General features: G+C 47.8%; 1 protein-coding gene across 1 annotated transcript in view; it reads left to right on the top strand.

The window, feature by feature from the left end:
• The window catches only part of LOC147728286 (uncharacterized), a 1,395,946-nt gene that overhangs the window by 110,536 nt on the left and 1,262,274 nt on the right, over positions 1 to 23,136 (top strand). The window contains exon 4 of the mRNA XM_086963769.1: positions 5,512 to 6,847. Coding sequence (XP_086819895.1) covers positions 5,512 to 6,847 — 1,336 coding nt within the window. The remainder of the gene's footprint in view (positions 1 to 5,511; positions 6,848 to 23,136) is intronic.

The following is a 23,136-nucleotide window of genomic DNA, read 5'->3' as shown; positions in this document are numbered from 1 at the left end:
AGGCGAGGATTATGCTAGCTTTCTTTTACTGTAATTCACAGCAACCAATTAAAACATTAAATTAGTTAACCCAAACTACATTGTCCATGATGCTTTGCATCAGTCACGCCCTCTTAGTCTCCAATAAGAGGCATGAGCACAGTCCCATCATCCTTTTTCTTTGCTCGAACTTTAAAAGTCCACTAACTCAACAAACGATCACATAACATCCTCCAACATGGAAGTTTAACAGGAAACCAAGGTCCATAGAGAGACTTCAAAGTGAAGAAACATCTTATTCAGATTTCTTATCGGTTCCTAGAAGTAAAAAATGAACAACCCATAATTTCTGCTTATTGCCAACATTACAACACCAACGGGTGGGAAAGCCTGAACAATGATATTGTAACATAGCCCGGTGGGATAATCCACGCCTCCGTGTCCTTAATAGAATTGAAAATTCTTGGCGCTAATGCTAGCAAATTTTTGATGCTTCAGATTATGCTAGTTTAACGCTTATCAAAAACAGATGTTATATCACCCACCGGCTTATAATAAAATTGTTTGAAAGTTGATTCAGATGACCAATCAGCACAACGCTTAATGTCCTGAATGTTAGGACCGAACATATAAGATTTTGATGCCATGGCACCACACACGGAATGTGCACCAAACATTTGATTGTCAATACCAGCTTCTTTCATAATATAAGCAGCCATCTGGCTATCGTAGGATCCGACACAGGCCTGAAGGGCTTTTGCAAAGCTATTAAAAGCTGAGTAGAACCCTCTGGTCTCAAAGAACGAGTACACTCCTCATATGTTATTAAATATTGCACAACACAGAACTTCTGGAGTAAATACTCTACCTGTAATGTCCAAGCCCTGCACGTCCGATGAGCGCCTACAAGCTGATAGACATAAAAGCGTTTCCTAGATGGATTATTCGCTGGCCAACTACTAAAGAGGGAAATGACCAAGGAAACATCCCATGAATACTTAGGTTTAGGAGGATTAGCCACGCATATGCCCATAAGAAGTTTACGTATCATTGGGTGCATACCAACTGCTTTCCCATCTACTTGGTAATGGCCTGCAGAAATGGCTGATCTAAAGTTGTTCACTGATCGGTAAGCCAAGCCTTCGGCTGCTTTATCCTAAAGGAAATTTACAATATGGGGGTAAGCTTGCCCCCACGGGATCCAGGTACCGTTCCAGGCACCAACCCACCCAGCCCATCCAGGCTGAAGAGTATTGTTTCCTAGTGGAAGGAGCCCGAGCCCGTTTGATGAAAGCTGTAGCTGTGTGTGGAAATCCCGGCATTTCCCACTGTTGCCGGAAAGCCGCAATGCCATCAGCGACAGCTGCCCCAAGAGGATCAACGGGTGTTGTTCCTTGTGAGGGCCCAGGAGAAGAGCCTCCGACCACGGAAGCATTCTGGGAAGATCGCAGCTCATCTCCAACAACACCGGAAACCAGGGCGGCGACTTCCACAGGGGTGTTACTAGAATGACTTCTGCTCGTTGTTTGAAAATGTGTGATGCCACACTGGGAATTAGAAGGAAAGGTGGGGACACCATAATTCACCACTCCTGAGCAATCCTGCTGGAAAGCATCCTTCTCTTTCGCTGCTGGATCCCGCCTCCAGCTCCAAAAAATTGGTTAGTTGCAGTTTCAGCCTGGAAGCAAACAGATCTGTCTGGCAAGGACCCCAAAGATCCTGCAACCATTGGAATATGCTCGGAAGTAATTTCCAATCGCTGTAATCCCTGAGGTGTCTGGAATTCCAGTTCGCTGTCGGATTGGACTGGCCCGGAATGTATTCCGCTATTACCGTGATCTGACGATTCAGGCAATAGTGCCGAAAGTCTTTGGCAATCTCTACTAGTAGAGACTATCTCGTGCCTCCCAGCTTGTTGATGTACCTCATAGCTGAAATGTCCATCTGTAGAAGGATACAACATGAGGTCTGCATGGGAGATAGTCCGAATCGCAAAAGAACCCACTAGGAATTCCAGACAATTGATGTGTAGTGATAATTCCTGGGGAGACCACCTTCCGCCTGTGGAAATATCTCCGCAGCGCGCTCCCCAGCCCCAAAGGCTGGCGTCTGATTCGACTAGAACTTCGAGCTGTGAACCGAATATGGCTCTGCAGTTCCACGCTTCAGCATGACCCAGTCACCACTGCATCTCCTCTCTCTCTCACGGCTTGAGTCAACGGGACGAGATCCGTGCAAGACCGACCCTTCTGTAAATGTTGGATTTTTAGACTCTGTAATGCAGTGGTCCCGGGAAAATCTCCTGAATGGACGATGCTAGTAATCCCACTACTCTGGCAATGACTCTGAGAGAGACTACCTACATGTTGAGAATTGCAGTAATTTTCTTCTTGAGGTCTTTTAATTTCATTTTGGGAAGACTCAATTGACCAGTCTGGGAGTCTATCACAAAACCCAGTAAGTCTGTGCGACGGGTTCAGGGCTGACTTGGTGTGGTTGATTACAAACCCCAGACTCTGCAAAAGAGACATCGTCATTTGAAGATGTTGCGAAACTAATTCTTGACTCTGCTCCATGTTTAGGATGTTGTCCAGATAAATAATCATGCAGACCCCTTACTCCCGTAGGTGAGCTACCACCTGCATCATCACTTTGGTGAAGCACCAAGGTGCCGAGGAAAGCCCGAAAGAAAGGGCCAAATACTCGAACCACCGACCTTTCCATTGAAATTGAAGGAAACAGCGATGTGGTGGAAATGTGGGAAAAACATTTTTTAGATCTAGCCTGACCATCCAATCCCCCTGTTTTAGCAGAGCCGCCAAAAAATGGATCCCCTCCATCTTGAAATGTTTGTAAATGAGGTAATGATTGAACTCCCTCAAATTCTGAACTAGTCTGTGGCCACCACCCTTCTTTTGGACTAAGAAGACATTGCTGCAAAAGCAGTGAGGCCTGTTGGTGCATGGTGCTATTGTGTGCTTTCTCAGCAATTCGGCTATGTCGATGTCTATAAAAATGCACTCTTGTTGGGAAAAATGGAGTAGATTGGGGGGAATGGGGAATGTCTTGAGAGGGAGTTCCGTACAATTCTAGCTGGAACCCCTGAATGGTCTGAATTATCCATGCATCCTGTGTCAGGATTCGCAAATTGTGAACAAAGAACTGCGTTCGACCCCTCCCCAATCCAATAGTAATGGAGACAAGTCTGCCACGCTTACCTGAGGAATTTTGTGCCTGGAAGCCAACTCTGTTACCACCTCTGTGGAACCGGCGTTAGTTGAATCGATGCAGAGTGGGGTAGAAGGTACCCCCTCTAGTTGAATCCCACTCTCCTCTGCCGCGACCATAGTCACCTCTGGGGGGACCTTGATTATAAAAACGGCATGACTAGCGCCCCTGCCTTGTCCAGCCCTTGTTGAAAATGCCTTGCTAGAAGACACGCTTAATGCCTGATTGCGCCTTGTCAAGTGATGTAAATGTCCCCACACACTTTAACACATCTGTTACAAAACGGTCCCCGAAGAGGTTGCCTTCAGCAAGGGATCCTGGTTTCGTGGCTGCAAGATCGGTGAGATTAGAATCCATGCGCATAAGCAAGGATTTGCGCCTTTCGGTAGAAATGGCACAATTGGCGTTGCCCAAAAGACATATTGCTCTTTGTGTCCATCCTGCCAGGATATCTGGAACCACCGAAATCGCCGCCTCCTTGGCCACCAGGGCCATCTCCAGGATCTTCGCTAGAGGTCCGACGAAGTCCAGGAACTTGTCTTGACAACCCCGCCAGGCACGGTCGGTCCCCTTCTTGGGATCCTTCGCAAACCTTTTCAGAAAGGTGAGGAGACTAACGTCTATTTCGGGAGTTTCAGCCACCTTGTCTGGTAAATCAGGCCGCGGACACTCTGATCTGAGCCGATTATGGACTTCTTTATCGAAACCTTTTCAAAAGGTTTTTGTGAAGGTACTCTGTAACTTCTGGAGCCCACTCCGAAGATCGGGGCTGTATGATATCATTAGGGTTGGAGGTGAAGGGAGTATTGGATGGTATGTCTGGAGTGGATGAAGGCACTCTTAGCCTTCTTCTTGGGAGAAGCTTCCCCATCTGTTGTGGTAGTTTTGGTATTGGTGGTATCCGCATAGACCTTCTGCTTGCTCTTCGCCTTGCCACCCGCGGAATACCCATGATCCCTCAATTGAGCTTGAGGTAGTGAACTTAACGTACTAGCATGCAGCCATTGACTCTTTTCTGCGTCCGTAGCTGGGGGGTTAACAAGCTTGGGTTTATCCTTAATGAACCCATTGCGTTTGGCAAAACTCTCAAGCTGCTTAGAAATTGGTTTAAGTGCAGCTGCCAATGCTTGTTGCACAGTGTTTGATACTGTGCTTTCTATTGCCTTATTCACCGAGGATTGGACAGAGGCGTCCAGAGCCTCCACAATATTATCCTCAAAGACACTCTCTTGCTGTCCCTCATAATAGACATTCTCCTCATTATCTTCATATCTCACCCACTCATTCATCTTAAAGCTTCCTGAATTGGTGAAGATAAAACAAGTATCAATATAAATTTGTATTGAAGGAGTAATGGGGGGTGGCGTGGGGGGGGGGGGCAGCTCACTGTGCACACACTAAATTTCTTTTAAGAAAGTACCAACCCCCTCAGCAAAGCTGTACTCAATTTGTTGTAGCCTAAATAGGCATAGGAGCCAAACTACAAGTATGTGGAGCGTGTGCTCACTCCTGTAAGGCGATGATTATTCCTGCCGATCAGGCGTCTATCCCCAGCAAACTTTCTGCCTACACGAGGTGAAAAATGCTAATTTCGGGCGATTCAGACTTGCGCAGCCCAACGTAAGCCCAAAAGGAGCCCAATGGGCTTGCTTGAACTGCGCACTTCGGCCAAGAACCACACGGCTCCTGCGGCGTGAACTGGCGATTAGGGGAGCCTAGGACACCAACGCGCTTTAGTGCGCGACCGCAAACTGGTGAAATGTACCGCAGAGCGGTCCGGTACTCTCGCGCCCAGTAGCCCATCTATAGGAGTGTGAACCCAGCAGCGTTGGCAATCGGGACAGAGTCCTGTCACTGTGCGCTACACACGCTATTTAATCGTGTACAGCCTATGACCAAAATCTGCAAAAAACACAACTCTCTAAAACATTAAATGCTTGCATGATACATGTAGTAATCATTGCAAAATGCAAATAACTAAAGCGCTAAGCGCTTTTACAAGCATGCTAAATACAAAGCAATAATGCAGTACGAAGAGAGGAAGTACTTGTTTTGAATAATCAAGGGAAGTACGTTATACTTTTTGTTTGATGTGTTGTCTGTACGATTTCTTGTGAGAGTGTGGCTGTACATGTGAATAATTATTATTTTTATTTTTCCATCTGCAGGATAGAGATAGAATATACATCTTTCTCATGGACATTGGGGCTCCAGGTTCATGGTAGCTATAAGATACAAAAGAAAAATCTTTTCTTTTTCTTACCTTTATTTCTTTATGCACAATCACTCGTTTTGTTGCAGTAGCCCACGAATAAGGGAGACCCTTTTGAGACTCGGTGTGAACTTGAAAGATTTTTTAGGAAAGTCCGCCTACATTTCTTCTTTGAAAAGGAGAATACTGAGTCTACTGCAAGACAGTATCAGTTGATCAACACGGGACTACGCCCTAAGTCCACATTTACACCATTAGGGCATCAGGTACCCTCTAAGGTCCCCACGTTCGAACAAGCCGTGACCCATGATGTCATGGCTTTGTTCGATAATGACCAACATGGTTTTCAAAATCTGTCCAAAAATGAGAAAATTGCCTTAGCCCGCCTATCCGCTGATCAGTCTGTCATCATAAAGCCGGCGGACAAAGGCGGAGCCATTGTTATCTTAGACATGGCCTCTTATCGTCAAGAGTGTCTTAGGCAATTGAACAATACTGATTCTTACCAACGTCTAGCCAGTGACCCTACTCCTCGCCTCCTTACAGAAATTAAGACTTTAGTAGAGGAGGCCAGCTTGGAAGGGTGGATTACACCCCATGAAGCAAAATTTTTGATAACGACCAGACCAGTGATGCCTGGCTTTTACTGCCTTCCTAAGATTCACAAACCTGCACGGCCCCCTCCAGGACGCCCGATCATTTCGGTAATAGGCTCCCTTTTGGAGCCTTTGTCTACTTTTGTGGATTTTTTCATACGGCCTTTCGTAAAAGAGATGCCCACGTATCTGCAGGATACAGCCGATGTCTTGAGACTTTTGCCAGGAGTGGATTTCGACACCGGTAATGACCTTCTGGTCAGTTTCGATGTCGAATCCCTCTATACCTGTATTCCACAGGCAGAGACTCTGGAGGCGATTAGATCTCTTCTTGCAACACGTGACTTACAAAGTATCACTCCAGTGAATTTCATCATGGAATGTGCCAGGATGGCTATGATGCAAAACTATTTCCAATTTGAAGACCAGATCTACCTTCAAACCTCCGGCACTTCCATGGGGAGTATTTTTGCCCCCAGCCTCGCCAACCTCTATGTTAATCTATTTGAACAAAATTTTCACAGCAACCCATATCTCCATCAGGTGTTGCTGTGGAAGAGATACATAGATGACATCTTTTTAGTTTGGCGAGGTACAACATCTGAGGTAGAATCTTTTCATGATTGGTTGAACCATCAGAACCAATATTTGAAATTCACCATTGAATTTAGCAAGGTTGAACTGCCCTTCTTAGACATCCTTCTCTTCCCCAAAGATGGAAAATTGGAATGCGAACTCTATAAAAAACCGATGTCCAGGAACTCTCTTTTGGCTTTCACCAGCCATCGTCCCCGTGCTCTACGGGAAAACCTTCCTGTAGGACAGTTTAAGAGTTCGCAGAAATTGTTCTTCAAGGTCTCTGTTTGACAAACATGCTAGAATTTTGTCCAGACAATTAGAAGACCGTCAGTACCCGCGACATTTGGTACGCAAAGCCTGGAAACGTGCAACAAATAATAACAGGGAGGCACTTTTGGATAAAAGACAGGATAAAGAGCCTCTGGACAGGCTAACATTCGTCAGCACGTTCAGTGCCTTGTCCAATAAGATTCAGAAGACGGTGTGTAGACATTGGGGCATTCTAAGTATAGCCCAAACTAACATGTTACCACCTCTATTATCTTTCAAAAGGGCCCATAGTATTATTGACAGTTTGGTCCATACGAGACCAAGATTGAAAGTGACCGAAACTTCTAACACACTTTGGAATACTCAGCCAGTACGTGGCCATTTTCCATGTGGCTCCTGCAGTACTTGTCCCCAGACATAATAAGCAGACCAGATAGACATAGGTACAGGTAAACCTTGGCTACTCCGTAAACACACTAATTGCAATATGGAGGGAGTTATATACCTGATCACCTGTCCATGTCTACTGCAGTATATTGGTCCCAGAGCCTCCACACCACTGGAGTCAAGCTAGCCGGGCTGATAAGAGGTGTTACCTCGAAACCGGTCCGGTCCTCGGATGCTTGATTCCGGTCTGAGAAAGATATGGCTGTGTAGTTCGGACTGGACTGTTCCCATGGGGCACAGGGTCAGAGCTGATTTGCATAAAGCCATTATCTAACCCTGGGTGGTGTGGAGTGCAAAAAACGATGGATTTAGGCCCAGATCATTGTACTGGGGTGAATGTAAGACATTGATCTACATTCTGTCCATCAAATTGTTTTTTGTTTTTTGTATATTGGTCATACGACACGGAAAATGAAAGTTCGAATCAGCGAACATAAAAGCACCATTCGGTGCCACAAACAATCTACCTGTCTGACTAATAATTTTTTGGAAAAGAAACATAGAGCAGAAGATCTGAAATGGGTGATCCTAGAGCAGCCCTATATTCCAACCCACATTAGGGACAAATCTAAGTTTTTATTTGTCAAGGAACAGCAATGGATATTCAGACTTCGAAGTGACATCAGGCTGAATGACTCCATTCCATGGATTTCAATCTAGACATAGTATTCCTAGGCCTGTCCCTTTTTGAAATATCACAAATCTAGAGGGCATCAATGATTACACGATTTGACATGAATTAATCAGTTTTGCAAAGGGTGTTCATTTGCCTGTTCACTGATAGGATAGATTGGCCATACTGTCTATGACGTGTGATTGGTCTCTTCATATGATTCGTTTTTTCATATGATTTGTTATATTCAGTAGTAAACATGACTGCTTAACAAACTTCTTTACATATAAACTTGTGAGCAGCGATGCTGGTATATACATATATACATATTTCTTTGAGTAGCGCTCCCGATCTAGCAGAGTTGCTTCTTAAAATGAGCGAGTGAGCGGCACTATGTCAGTATAAAGAAGCGTTCTGTTACGCGGTTGCACTAGTAATCAGCGTCTTTGATGTACGGCGACGCGAAACAGCGGTTGTGCTGTGCGCATGCGCTTTGGAATAGTGCGCGCCGTTCAAGACAAACAAAGACAACAACGCCGACTCCTTACGCTGTTCACAAAACCCGGAAATGATGCCATATATGGAACTTCCGATCAATTACATCCTTTGGCGGGTAATTTACATCATAATGAGTTGCTCAAACCAATTGGTTATGGTATATAAGGAAGGAGCCTTGTCTGTGTCGGTACCTCCACTTCCTCTCGGATGTCAGCGTGAGGTACCGACGGACAGGTAAGGCTCCTCTGTACTGAGATAGCGGTATACTTGTAACCTAATTCCTTGATCCTTGGATTTAATTTTAAGTTCGTAATTCTTTAATTTTAATACAAATCTGTCAGAGTGCCCAGCCCCTGAGAGTGTTATGCCATGTTTTTTGTTAACTCAGTTTGCAGCTAGTAGTTTTAGTTAAGGATGCTGTAGCTAAAAGCACGAGGCATGTAATCTTGAATATCTGCCTTTGTTTATTATGCACCTTAGAGCGGGGCCTCATATTCCCGAGCGGATGCCGGGCGAGGTGAGTCTATTCTCCACGCAATGCGCGGTGAGTATTCACGGTCAGCAAGTGTTCTGTGAATGAGGGAATTTACTCTTAAACAAAGTACGTTATACTTTTTGTTTGATGTGTTGTCTGTACGATTTCTTGTGAGAGTGTGGCTGTACATGTGAATAATTATTATTATTTTTATTTTTCCATATGCAGGATAGAGATAGAATATACATCTTTCTCATGAACATTGGGGCTCCAGGTTCATGGTAGCTATAAGATACAAAAGAAAAATATTTTCTTTTTCTTACCTTTATTTCTTTATGCACAATCACTCGTTTTGTTGCAGTAGCTTACCATCTAAGGTCCTGACGAAAGCCGGACAATAAGTTGACCAACCATTCTGCACAGCGCCATAGTGTACTCATAGGTTTCAACTACCTGGCGTGATTTTAACTTTAGCACTCAGACAATTTTTCAAAATTAAATATATATATTTTTTGTCTGAGTCGTTAATTTTAGTTCTCACTATAGCACTGCACTACACACCCTGAGCACCACCCTACTAGTAACAGTTTGGCTAGAGTGTACGTTCTGCATCCATATCCGCACCATCAGCTGATGGTTTGGGCGGTTGGTTGGATGTTCTTACAAATATCCCATATGATGAAATTCTGCCAAATGGGTGGTCTGATGGGAATACCTCAGCCAACTGATACTCTAGTAGGATTCACTACAGCCTACTCTCATAGTCTTTAGTACAGCAACACACTTTTGACCGGTCATTCTCTTTATTGTGGTATGTAATCAAAGGAAGCTCCTGGAGCCAGGCCAATCAGCTGGCAGGGAGCCGTGATAAATTCCAATGCAATATTGATAATCGTAATTAGTCTGACATGCGCGGTCCTGGTGAAGGGGGCGACTTCCCAACTTGTGGAATCTGCGCCTGTAAGCTGGGGCAGTTCCGCTGCTGGGGGGTAGGCCCTGATGCAGCTGGAAGCACCCTGTCCAGGCGCAAGCCGGCCTAGCAGCAGCACCTGCACTCAGAAGCACTGGAGCCGGCTGCTGGGGGTGAGTGCGGGCACGGCGACTGTAACTGTGGATGCTCAGGTGGCATGAAAGTACTTTATACAGTTTATCAGAGCTTGAGGTGCATTGCAAGAGGTCGGCTGATGCCACATTGCTCATAAGCACCTGCACTCCCGCCTCTGCCTTGCGGTCCCCACAGTAAGGATTCTTGAATCCCATTCAATCCATGGCCTCTTATGGAGGTACAGAGCTCCCTTTACATGTCTGTCTCTTCATTTTCCTCTAAGTGGCAGCTTCCTTGCAGGGACGGATTGGTTTACAACCTGCACTCCCTTTTCCTATCTCTGATAGCTCTGTGCAGCCAGGTGTAGGTCCCTGTGCAAGGAAAGGTTGAATGACTCTTTGCCCAGTCTACACCTAATCGCAGGGTGTGGTACCTGAAGATGATCTAGAAGTCAACACCAAACCCTTTTCCAAAATGGATAATTTAATTCAAAGTTAGCAAAATCCCTACAGAAAGTTAGAATAATCAAAATCAAGACACACAATCGGGTGCATACATAAACCGCAATCCTAATAATTTGGATAACCTTAATCGAAGTAACAAGTGAAAATGGACAATTTTAGAATTAAGAAAATACAGAAGTCTAGAAACCTATCAAAATATGCCAGTGACTATAAATATACTATTGTAGACGGCAAATAAGCTTAAGGAAAAGACATATATGGAAAGAAAATAAATTAGGTTAAACTAGCCGAATAGAAAAGTAGACAAGCATTGGCATAGCCAATAGGTCTCGCCTTTGGGACATTATATGTATTTAGCCATGCAACAGTTGATGTTGCACCAAGGATATTGTGCTGCTTGAATACTTATAAGGTCCGAAAGGCGAGATCTATTGGCTATGACAATGCATGTGATATATCAGTTGGTTATGTGTGGGTCCCCATAAGACCGCTGTGAGGGCTTGCTGCTTGGCAGCTAACAACCCATGACTCTCAATACAAGTCTTTTCCTGACCTGGTAACGGGGCTTCTGTTATGAGGGTGTAGACACTAAGCAAATTTCCTTTGCTGTTGAAGGAAGGTGGGAGGTTTTTAAAATTGCATTTTCAAGGCCCTCCCTTCTTTGTCTGTGGAAATGTCTTTATAGTTGTATTACTGCTCTTCTGGTGGGTAGAATAGAGTGAGGCTTAGAAGGGGGTGTGGAGTGACATGTTACATTACCAGGGATTAATACAATCCTACTGGAACAAAGACAAATGTATTCACCGATTTGTACGTGCTGTTTCTATATGTCCTCTGCCCTTTTTATTTATTTTGTATTTGCCTGTTATAGGATAGTGAACACTGGCTATGTTTTTTCTACACTAGTTTACCAACACTTCCTGTACAAAAAGTCTACCTTTTGTTTTAAAAACTTCGGTCGAAATGTCTACCTTTAACTAAAAGGTCTCTCATTTGGCAATAGTTTGAGGCCTTGGTTATCTATTTATTAGGTAACAAATGGATTAGTTAAGACTGTCAATGTGGAGATTGGACAGCGGAATGTGTAATTGTTCATAAAGAACCCAGGATGGGCTCTACTTGCTCTGCTTATTGGTGGTGATTTGGCCCTTGTTTTAATGATGGCTGGCTATGCTGCTATAGGGTCAGTGACTTATTACAGTAGCCGCAAAGTAAGGATGTAGTTCAGAGTTATAAAATGGCTAAAAAACATTGACCAAGTCAATAGGTCTCCAGTAGGCCTGTTAGGTTTGCCATTGCTTGTTAAGTTTGGGAGTTGGGTCTCTTAATTGCCCTCCACAACCAATCCTTATGCACGTCACATACCAGTTTTAATTTCAGCTTCCCCATTGTGCAGTTTAATTCTCGTCCTGAGGTATTTGGGTCCAGTACCCCCTACATCCATATGGAAGGATCAAGGTGTCCCAGCTAACCCTTGGTTGTCCACCTCTCACACCAGGCAGATTAATAATGTACAGAGTGTGGGGAAAAATGCCTTAGTTTGTGGGATCAGGATGTTAAATAGATGCAAGCACTGGGGCAATATTACCATTGTGATCTTAGCCATGCTTCCTGCCATGCCCAGCAGCATTTTTAACCATTGCTCTATCTGGGTCGATAGTTTTTCTAATGCTGGCCCATAGTTAATCCGTAGTATTTGACCCGATTCTTTATGAATTCCCAAATATTGGGTCGAATAGTCACATCTCGCCAGTGGGAACTCAGTATTAATTCTAAAGAGGGCAGAGGTTAGGGGAAACACCACTCATTTATCCCAGTTTATTTGTAAACCAGACAAAGCACCATAACATTTGATTTCTCTCAGGTTATCATGCGGGTGCCGTACATATACAATTAAATCAGCATAGCGGGTGAATAATAGTGGGCCCGTTTTAAACTGCAGGCCCTTGGGAAGATGTCCTTCCTGCAAGTGGCGTACTAATGGGTCCAGCACAAGCACAAATAGGAGGGATAGCGGACACCCTTGCCGCGACCCGCGAGTGGGAAATTTAAGCGTTCCATTTAAGCATATGAAGGCTAAGGGCTCCATTTATAGTAGCTTAATAAGTACGGTGAATCTGAGTGGGAACCCCATTTTGCCCAACTTCGCCTGCAGGAATGGCCATTCCAGCAAATCAAAGGCTTTTTCAGCATCCAACACCGCCGCAACCACCAGCACAGAAGGCGAGATTCAATGGAGTACCGTAAAAAGCATGTGAAGATTCATGGCCATAGATGTACAGTAGACAAATTTGGACTGGGCTGGCTATATCACTAGGTCTAACAGTAGTGAAATTCTGGTGGCTAACAATTTGGCCAGTATCTTATTGTCCAAGTTTAACAACAATAGTGGGCTGTATGAACTGCATTGCATCAGGTCTTTTCCAGGCTTGGGGGGCAGTAGTATGACTACTTTGCGGAGTGTGAGTGGGAGGACCCCTATTTCACCTGCTTCTTGATAAGTCTCAAAGGTAAGGGGCTTACGGGTTTTTATATGTCTTATAGAAACAACCTGAGAAACTGTCCAGGTCAGGTGCCTTAGATCTGACCATAACCTCGATGGGCTGGATCATCTCCTCCTCTGTAAAGGGTTCACAGAGGAATTGTTGGTATGCCTTATCAAGCCACACCAGGGCCTCCTTGTCCAAATACTTGTTGCTGGACCCTAGTCTGTGGTTGCCCGCGTTTAGTACAAATCCGTGTAGTATGTTAGTATTTAGTTCTGAATGCCCACGGTTTTGGCGATCTAGTTGTCTGGACTCTTGAGAGCGGCAATGTAAGCCTGACCCCTATGGGGATGTAGCACTCTTGCGAGTGTGCAGCCTGGCCTCTCTCCTTGTGGAGTGGTGTGGCTCACTGGTTAGAGGCGGCAGACCCGTAAGCAGAGGACGGCCCGGGACCAGGGTTCGATTCCCGACGCGGCAGGGTCGTGGACCAGGGTCAGCGGGCTCGATAATTCTCGCCTCGGTGCCTACTCCAGTCAGGGACCACACTCGGCAACTCTGGGCATTAGCTTGCCTCATCTTCACAACGGCCCCCCAGACAGCTGGGGATGCTTGGTCGCACCTTAGAGATACCCATTAGGGACCATCTCTCAGGGTGAGCCAGGACGGGTTCCCCAGCGGTCAAAGCGTGGAGATACTCCTCCGGGAGTCGATTCTAGCGCTATATAAACCCACAATGAAATTCCCCGTATCTGCCAGCCCCTGTGTATTTCCCCAGGTGGTGTGTTTCACAATCTGCTGCCTCATGAAACTCTGCCAATAATGCAACGCGATTTTGTAGCTAGCTTGCTGGGTTCTCAGCTTCTGAGGCCTGATCTACCTCTGCGTTTCTAGTTTTGGTAATGAACGCTGCAGTTCTTGGAGGATTCTTTCATGTTTTGAAATACAAATCCCTCTTACATATGCCTTAAAAGCCTCCCACAGTGTGGTCCTTGAGTTTACGTCCATTTTGTTAATGTCAAAATACCCCAGTGTTGCCATACGTAATTTGGATCGGAATACATCGTCCTGGAGGGCTGCCTCAGGAAACCTCCAATGCCGCTCCACCCTGTAGGAGAGTAGGGTCTGCAATCCTATGATCACCCCAGATTTTAGCTTTTTGCTTCACTGGTTTACGACTTTCCCTGGCTGTGGGCCTGCTAATCAGACCCACAGCCTAGCTGTTCTCTCTATAAATTGACAAGCATGTACCTTAGGTGCATTTACCAATTGGTACTGGGCCACCTTATCAGTCCCTGTACAGCATACCTTAGGTATCCAGGGCATAGATGTACCCAGGGCCTACCAGAGGCTGCAGCATGTATTATGCCACCCCTGGCTGGCCATCCAAATCTGACACAACTGGCTGCACGACAGCTGGGGCAAGGTGGTGTAATCACCCTTTGCTTTAGATATAGTGTCCTATATCTAACCCTAAAATGGACACATGTATTCCTATCAGTCACTCCTATGGCAGGCCTTATCAATCCTGAAGGCAGAGTGCTTGGAATTATGTGAGTTGGTGCTCTGGCATGAGCTGAGCCCGTTTGCAGCTTGCGGAACCAAGTCCTAATAGCTGTTCCATGATAACGCGTACCATATACTCTTAAGTGCCTTATAATCCTCGCGGTTATTTGCCAACTTTGGTATCGCTTTATCAAAACATGTCGAGTAAGGTGTCATACGAATTGGAATACTAACCCCTCGCCAATTCTGGCGACGGGGTTAGCATTCCACCCTTCTAGAGGGACACAACATGTATGTAACTGTGAACCCCGGTTAAAGCTTAACACAGCCTCAGCTCCACAAAATGGATGCTGCCACCACAGACACGAGTCTGACCTCCTTCTGCTGGGAGTCCTTCCAGCGAGGAGAGCTTGGACAAAGGGTTTCCTGTCAGCGGTGGTGCTAGCACCATCCCAGACAGGGTTTTGTGTATCCTAGGTAGGCAGGGCTGAGAGAAAGTTGACTGCAATTGGCACCCCGGTGCTCACTGTGCATATGCCGGCTCAAACCAGTTCCAGGGGCACCCCAGCCCCTGAGCTGGGGAGAGACTGGACAAAGGAGAGGGGTGTAACCACCCCCCTCCTGTACCACCCATGGGCAGGACCTAGTCGCGTGCCAGCCCCTTTTCTTAGAATAAAGGTAGGAGCAGGCCCCCTTCCCAAATTAGATAATTCTGAATCTTGACTACTTTCCACGAAAGGAACTCGACTTTTTCTGAAGTCTCTCCCTTGTGGCTAAGGAGTAGCCACCCTGCACCAGCGGGCACCATCTAAGCGCTTGCGGTTTGCTGCACGTCCATCCTCTGGATCAAGACTGACCAGCTCGACAAAACCCGGATTCCCTGGCATCTCTGACCTCTACCTGCATCATCAGCCCAGCTGAGATTCGTGGGTGCGACGAGACCTGAGGGACCGGCCATCTTCAAGACCTGCACAATGCTTATCCAGCACGACCGCCGAGGGATCCTCGAGTGAGTGCTTTGGGGTTTGAGAAGCCCTAACCCTGAGCAGCTCCAGCACCGAAGTCCAGCCCCCCAGCATCCACGAGATCTGCGTGGGGCCCTTCTGCTCTTTGCTGCTCACCGCGTTGTCCGGTCACTTGCCCGTTGGCTAGTGGCCCTCCTGACGACGTACCACGACGATTACACCGCTGGTCTGGTTGCTCCAGACTGGCCCTTGCTCCCTTCCAAGAGAGGAGCACCCCGGACCCTCCTGGTCCACTCCAGACGCCATCTTGACTCCACCGCGTGGGCTTGCCTTTGCCAAGGCTTGTTGCTCCAATCCTGGTCCCAGCAACGCAGACAGCAGACACCTTCGTGGGACAGCTCTCACCTCCATCCTGGTCGCCGACAACGCCTCCTGGTCCGAGGGACAGCAGAGTCCAGCGTCGCCCACTCACCTGGTCGAGGTGACTTCATCCGGTGCCATCCTGGTGCCCACCTAATCACTGGCTAGTGATTAAGAACTGAGTCCCCTCTGCTTTCAGGTAGTCTCCATCATCGATCCAGGCTAGGATCCCTCCGAATATCTTCACTGGTCGCCTGCCAGCAACTTCTTCTTTCAGGCTCCATAGACTTTAACGAGGATTCCCGACGTCTTTTGAACCCTATGCAGCCGCAGCCCCTGGGCTAGGTAACCTGAGCATTTTGGTGCTCCAACGTAGGTTCACTATCTAAGTGTCCAGATCCTTTTTTGTTTTCAGTCTAGCTAGTCGGATTAGTCCAGAAACAGTAACTTTACAAATACTAGCCTCCATAGACTTTGTCCCGCATCCCGCATGAGTGCACACTCTGCACCAGATCTCCCTAGGCCTCCTGCTCCTAACCTTAGGGTTCAGTAGTGTAGTCCTAGCGATCCTGAAGCCTCTGGATCTTGTTACTTACCTGCTAGTATTTCGCATTCCACTTTTAGTGTATATGGTTTTTCGTGCCCCTCGGGCATTTGTGTAAATTGTGCAACTTAAAGTATTTTCTTAAGAGTTTTGTATTGTGCTTCGCTCCCTGACTCATAAAGAGTTCTGGGTAGACTTGTTATAAATAAATATACTTTATTTTTCATAACAACTTGTGTGGTGTCCTTTCACTTGGTGTTCAAGGGGTATATGTGATGGTATAACAGCTGGCTTAACACGCCCTCTAGAGTTTAGCCTAAAGACTGCTCTTGTCCATGCTACTAGGATAGCTGGTCTATAAGGTTGACTTACAACCAATCATCAATAAGGGTCGTTTGGAACGATACACAGTGATCACTAGAATAGTGAGCACTATATATCAGGCCAACTTCTCACATTGGTGGCAGCGGTGGGATTTGAGCTTGCTGTTGTTTTACCACACGTATCCTAAGAATATCATTTGAAAGATCACATAAGTACCAAGGTACATATAACTTAGCTTAGAATACTCTGAGTTCTACTGAACCAGCTGTTGTAGTGTAACAGGGCTTAGCACACCCTGACTACAACTCTTAGCAAGGGATCAGTAGGCAAACAAATAGTGTAGGTAGGTGCATCACTTACACCTCACTAGAAAGCATGTCTAACCACGGAGAGTCTTCAGAGGCTCCCCTTGTGGTTGAGGACCCTCCACAGGTCCCTTCCAGATATGCAGCCTTAGCTTCCAGGAGATGAGACAAGTGTGTACCTCCAGGAAACAAAAACAGGGTTCTAACCCTACAATTCCCTTTCTGATAGGTCTCTTAGAGACTTATGATGCAAGGAGGGCTTATAACACAGGCCCTTCTAATCAAGATGGGAACATGCCCCCCTTAGAGGGAACCCTTGGGGACCCTGACCTCAACCTCAATGGAACAGGAAGTGAAGGAGAGGAAGAGGATCAGGAGTTGTCAGGGGATGAGGCAGACAAATTCAGGTAGAAGTCAGTAGACTCACCAGGACCAACTAAAGCAGGCATGAGAATGGAACTGGGGGACCCCCAGGCCCACTCTCAGGCAGGCTTAACATTGGGAATGGACGAGTTAGGTCTCTCTCCAGAGGCTCTAACAGATCCATTCGTACCAATGGCTCTCAGGCCTCTTCTCACAGAGGGATGACATCCCCTCAGAGAAGAGAGCATGAAGCTAAGATGAGGGAAGTCAATCTGAGGATTGAAAGGGAAGAACTTGCCCTTGCCAAAGAGAGACTTGACTTTGCCAGAGAGCAGAAATTGAGTGGGGCAGACCCCACTGGTGGCAGCATTTTACCTAGAGAAAGGGACAGGAGTTTATACACTAGACACCTGAGTAAGATAGTTCCCCCCTTTATTTTTTTTGTTGTTAAATTTGTACTTTATTGCACCTTCGATGTAAGCACACAGCACTGATCGCCTACAACCCGGAGTCCGGCGGCAACAATAAATAGCATCTAGTACAGTGGTCAGTAGCATCATACACAGCCGTAGTGCCAGCATTCCGGAGGCCTGGCGGCGCAGACAGAAAAAGCGTTCTACATGAATAACTTTGCCGTGCATCAAGAATGAAGTAGATAACCCGGGCAGCGACGCCCATGACCACGGAATGATGTGCAAATACAATGCAGCTAGCGTGACTGTGCAGATGAAGTCTCTAAACCATGTAAACAAGTTACCTAAAAAAAAAAAAGTACAATAAACCCACATCCCAACAAACCCCCTACCCCCCAAACAACCAGCCCACCCGAACCTGTGTCCACCCACCCACCTGCTATGTCTGCTGAATCTAAACTTAACAATGCACCTATAGCCAAGGACCCATAGGCCCAAGGGTGCAAGGTAGCACTCTAAGGGAGCCACCGAGTACCACCCTCCCTGTGTAACCTCCCCGGGGACTCTCACCCCCAACATCACAGCTAACAGCAACAAGGAACCAGGTGACCACCTCACGAAAAAGAACAGTCAAACGTGTAGCATGTCAATCTCTGACGCCTCCACCCCACCCTCCTGCAACTCATCCAACTCCTCCCCCTCAGGGTCTGACTCACCGCCCCCCTTGGCACACTGATATTACCTATATAGCCCCCAGAAATTCTTAGGGCGACTCTTCGGGGGAAGCAGTTCATTATACACCTCAGACTGTGTACAGCAATACAGTAAATCCGTCTCCCAGCGCCTTTTAGTGGGAATTGGTCCCCTCATCCAGCACAACGCAACCAGGCGCTTGGCAGTCAGCAGCGCAATATCCGCCAAGCGCCGCACTGCCACCGGCAGCGGTTTGGAAAAGCCCAGCAGCGCCAGAGCCGGGCACGGCAGGACCTCCGTTCCCAACATCACACTAAGTTCCAGGAATTCCCCCTGCCAGAATGTATGAATACTAGGGCAAGTCCAGGACATGTGTAAGAAATCAGCCGAGGGAAAGTGGCACCGCTCGCACTCCGCCGACTCCCGCAATCCGTACCTGTGCAATCTTTCCGGTGTGTAGTAGACCCGCTGCAGATACTTAAAATGTATCAAACGATGTCTACTATTAAGTGAAATCTTCCTAGTGTTCGTACAACAGTAGTGCCACATCTCATCCGAGATCGACCACTGGAGATCACACTGCCAAGCCAATCTGGCCTTGGAGAGTGGGTACTGCCTGTGCCGGTCCCCCAATTTCTTAAGATTCGTAACCAACTTGCTTGACGATGGGTTCTTAACATATGTGAGCTCCAGCACCTCCTGCGGCTCCGACATTTCCGGGCCCAGCAACACCTGCAGCGCCCTACGGACCCGATGATATTGGAAACTGTGTAACAGCGTCTTCCCAGAATGGGATTGCAGGACCTGGTGCAACGTCTTTACCGTGCCGTTCAAGAAGAAATCCCCCATCTTTTCTATGCCCAAGTCCCGTAACGCCTTAAGTACCCCCTTCTCCGTCAGCGGGGCCAACCACACCGCCCATTCCACCCGCATGAGGGGGGAATACAGCAGCTCGCTATCCCGGGAGCGGACTAGCTCATGCCAAGCGTGGTTTGTGGCTGCAATAGAGTCTAAATTTCCAACCCTGCGGTCAACAGGGCAGCATATTGTGGCTGGGAGCGGTGTGGGATCCGCGAAGAGGCGCTCAAGCTTCACGTGCGGGATGCCAGGGTCCCCATGGATCCAAGTGTGTAGATGAGTCCCCTGCGCTATTCTGTAGTACCGTTCTAAATCTGGAGCCCCCAGGCCCCCTCGTTCATAGGGGAGCATTAAAGTTTGCCATTGAACCCTCGGTTGTTTGCCCCCCCACGCAAGCCTGATGAGCGTCTGCGTGAGCTGCCGGAAAAAAGCCTTTGAAAGCACCACGGGGATATTAGCAAAGGGAAAGAGGAACCTGGGGAGGACCACCATCTTCATTATTGCTATTCTGCCCATCAGGGACAGCGGGAGCCTGCACCACACCTCCACATCGTCCACCAGTCTAGAGTACGCAACACCATAGTTCTCGCGCACCAGTATCTAAGGATCAGTGTGAAAACGGATCCCCAAGTAGCGGATAGAATCCGTGGTCCACTGCAGCGGGTACTCCGAGTCAAACGGGAGGGTCACCGGGGTCAGAGGAAGCGCCACAGACTTGTTCCAGTTGACCCGCAATCCAGACAGGGCTCCAAACCTCACCACTTCCCGCAAGACAGACGACAAGTTCTCCTCCGGTTCTCGAACATATAACAGGGTATTGTCAGCGTACGTCGAAATGCCAATCTGATAGGTAGGGAAGTTGATCCCTTCAAACCCATGGTATTCCCTAATAGCGCACGCCAGTGGTTCCGCCACTAAAGCATACAGAAGCGGGGAGAGGGGGCAACCCTGTCGGGTGCCCCTGCTGATCTCAATCGGGGCAGTGACCGAGTTCCCTATCTTCAATCGTGCAGTCGGCTTATAGTACAGGGCCCCTAGCATCTGTAAAAAAGGTTCGCCCAGCCCATACTTACGCAGAACCCTGAGCATAAACGGCCACTCCACTGAATCAAAGGCCTTTTCCATGTCCAGGAAGATAGCAACAGCCTTATTCTCTTGCCGGACATGTTGAATGGTGCCTAGCACCGTACGAATGTTGTAGGTAAAGTTCCGAGCAGGGACAAACCCAGCCTGCTCCGGGGCAACCAAGTCTGGGACAAGTAGAGCCAAACGCGCTGCCAGAACTTTTGCGTATAATTTGGCGTCTACGTTAATCAGGGAGAGCGGCCTATACGAGCCACACTCGTTAAGGGGTTTCCCCGGCTTCGGGATGGTAATGAGAAGTGCCTCCCTCATAGATTTCGGCATACTACCCTGTTGACAAATGTCATCAAAGAGCAGCATCAAGTAAGGTATAAGTTTGTCTTGGAAAGCCTTATAGAAGGCCACTGTAAGTCCATCAGCCCCCGGAGCGCTGCCTGATCTCATCCCCTCCAGCGCCTCCGTAATCTCCTCTTTCTGGAACGGTGCCATAAGAAATTCTCGCTGCCAATTGGCCAGGAAGGGCATCTGGATATAGCTCAGGTAGTCATCTATTTCCTCCTCTAGGTGACCTGACCGTGATTTATACAGTTCGGTATAATAAGCATGGAATTCCGCCAGTACATCCCTTTCCTCCGTAACCACCTCACCACTAGATGTTAGTAACTCCTCAATCACCAATGGCGGTCTGCTATTACGCATCAGTTTAGCCAACAGGGAGCAGGGCGGTCCCGTTCCCCGTATGTGCGTGCCGTGGTGTACTTCCCCATATGCTGTATCTCCCTATCCGCCTCATCATGGAATTCCGCTAGCAGGGATTTAAGCCTCTCATTCGTGTCGGTATCCTCTGCACCCCCCGCTTGTCGCTCCAGATCAGACAGTTGTGTTTCCAAGTATTTCAATCGCTGCCTGATAGCTTTGAGAACCCCTGAGTGTTTGGCCATCGTCATCCCACGTATGTAGACCTTGAACGCATCCCCAAGTACCTGGACACTATCCACCGACCCCACATTACTCGAGAAGTAAGTGTCTATATCCTCAGCTAATTCCCCTCTAAAGGCCTCATCCAGGAGTGAATATGGGGGGAACCTCCAGGTGAACGGGGGTATCCTTCTAGCCGGTGCCTCCAATAGCAAAAGCAGTGGTGAATGGTCAGATAACGTGCGGGGCAATACTGCACATCCCTTCACTGAATTAAGGAGGGAGTGGGAGGCAAACCAATAATCAATTATCGTGTGTATATTATGGTAGGCTGAGTAATGAGTGAAACCACCCTTTCCCGGGTGCCTATGACGCCACACATCCAACAAATCAAGCTTCACCAATTCCGCCTGCATGAGTAATGCCGAGGCCGCCGGGCTTTTGGAAGCACCAGCCGACCTGTCCAGCTCCGGATCCAATACGAAATTGAAATCGCCCCCCCACAGCAACCTGGAGCCCTCATACTGTCTGCATAGGTCCGCTAGCGAGGTGTAAAAGGTAGGGGTGTTGTAATTGGGGCCATACACATTCACAACCAACAAGTCGTGGCCTTTCCCCACACAACGGGCAACGGTATATCGACCCTCCGGGTCCACAACAACCTTCTGTAGTTTCAAGTGCGATTTGGGATTAGCCCACGTAAGCACACCCCTTGCATGTGTAGTGAACCCTGCAGCAACACAAGCACTCCCAAGACCCCTGGTCAACAGCATAGGACTAGTTAGAGGCAGGTGGGTTTCCTGGAGCAGTGCGAGGTCAACCCGGTGACGCTGTAAGTATGCTAGTACCTTCCGGAGTTTACGGAAATCATTCAGTCCCCTCACATTCCAAGTTAGCATTCTGATAGAGTTGGGGCCACTCTCCGGCCCTAAAATCTCAACGTCCACCATTGCAGAATAGTGAGCGAATCAGCTTCGCACAGGTGGCACAGCAGACACAGTCCTGTAGTAGGCCGAACAAAACCCTCCCCCCAACAGTCCCCAATTGACGTATGTAACATGATCAACAAAAGAAGAATAGAACAACCACCCACAGCCGACCAACCCCAACCCGGTCAGACAGGTCCCACCACCACCTACCATCCCCCCCCCCCCCCCCCCCCCCCCCGAAACCACCAGCTGACTCTACAGACCCAAGGGGCCCTCAGGAGAGCCAAAAGCACAGGGGCAGAGGTTCCCAGCCAGTCAACAGTACGATTGGGTCTAGGACCTTAAACCTCGGTTACTCCACCACCCCGCCCCCCACTATCATTCGGCACCCTCACCAGCTCAAAACCTCTCCATCAAAGAAATAAGCTCCCTCACGTGGGAGGGCCCTCCCCAAAGCAACCGGCAGACAGCAAAGCGTGCTGCCACCTGACCCCCAGTACATTCTTATTAGTTCAATGAGTAACTAGCAAGATCTTACCCCATAATTGCGACACAGTAGGCTCACAGCGTCTGTACAAGAGTCAAAAAATTTGGTAGGGCACAGTTGACCCAGAAAGGAGTCCACACACTCGGTTACCCCTGGCCGTCCATGTCAGCAGCGGCATCAGCGTCCTCTCGTTGACTCCTCGGACTGTTGCGTTGTTCCTTAGCCCACTCCTTCAGGGATTTTTTCAATTCCGCAGGGTCGGTGAAGAAGTGTGAGTGCCCCTGCCTGTTGATTCGGAGCCTCGCAGGGTACAACATGGCATAGTCCAGCCCAAGGTCTCATTTGTTTCTTATATGGGGCAAAGCGCTTCCTTTCCTCCTGCACTCTCGCCGTGAAGTCCGGATAGAGGGAGATATTCATGCCCTCGAATTGCAGATCTCCTTTCTCCCTTGCCAGCCGAAGCGCCAGATCCCTGTCTCTATAGTTCAAGAGCTTTGCA

Source organism: Lissotriton vulgaris, chromosome 3_1, assembly GCF_964263255.1.
Source record: "Lissotriton vulgaris chromosome 3_1, aLisVul1.2, whole genome shotgun sequence".
NCBI lineage: Eukaryota > Metazoa > Chordata > Amphibia > Caudata > Salamandridae > Lissotriton > Lissotriton vulgaris.
The sequence above is the reverse complement of the archived record's forward strand: the minus strand, read 5'-3'. Positions and strand labels throughout refer to the sequence as shown.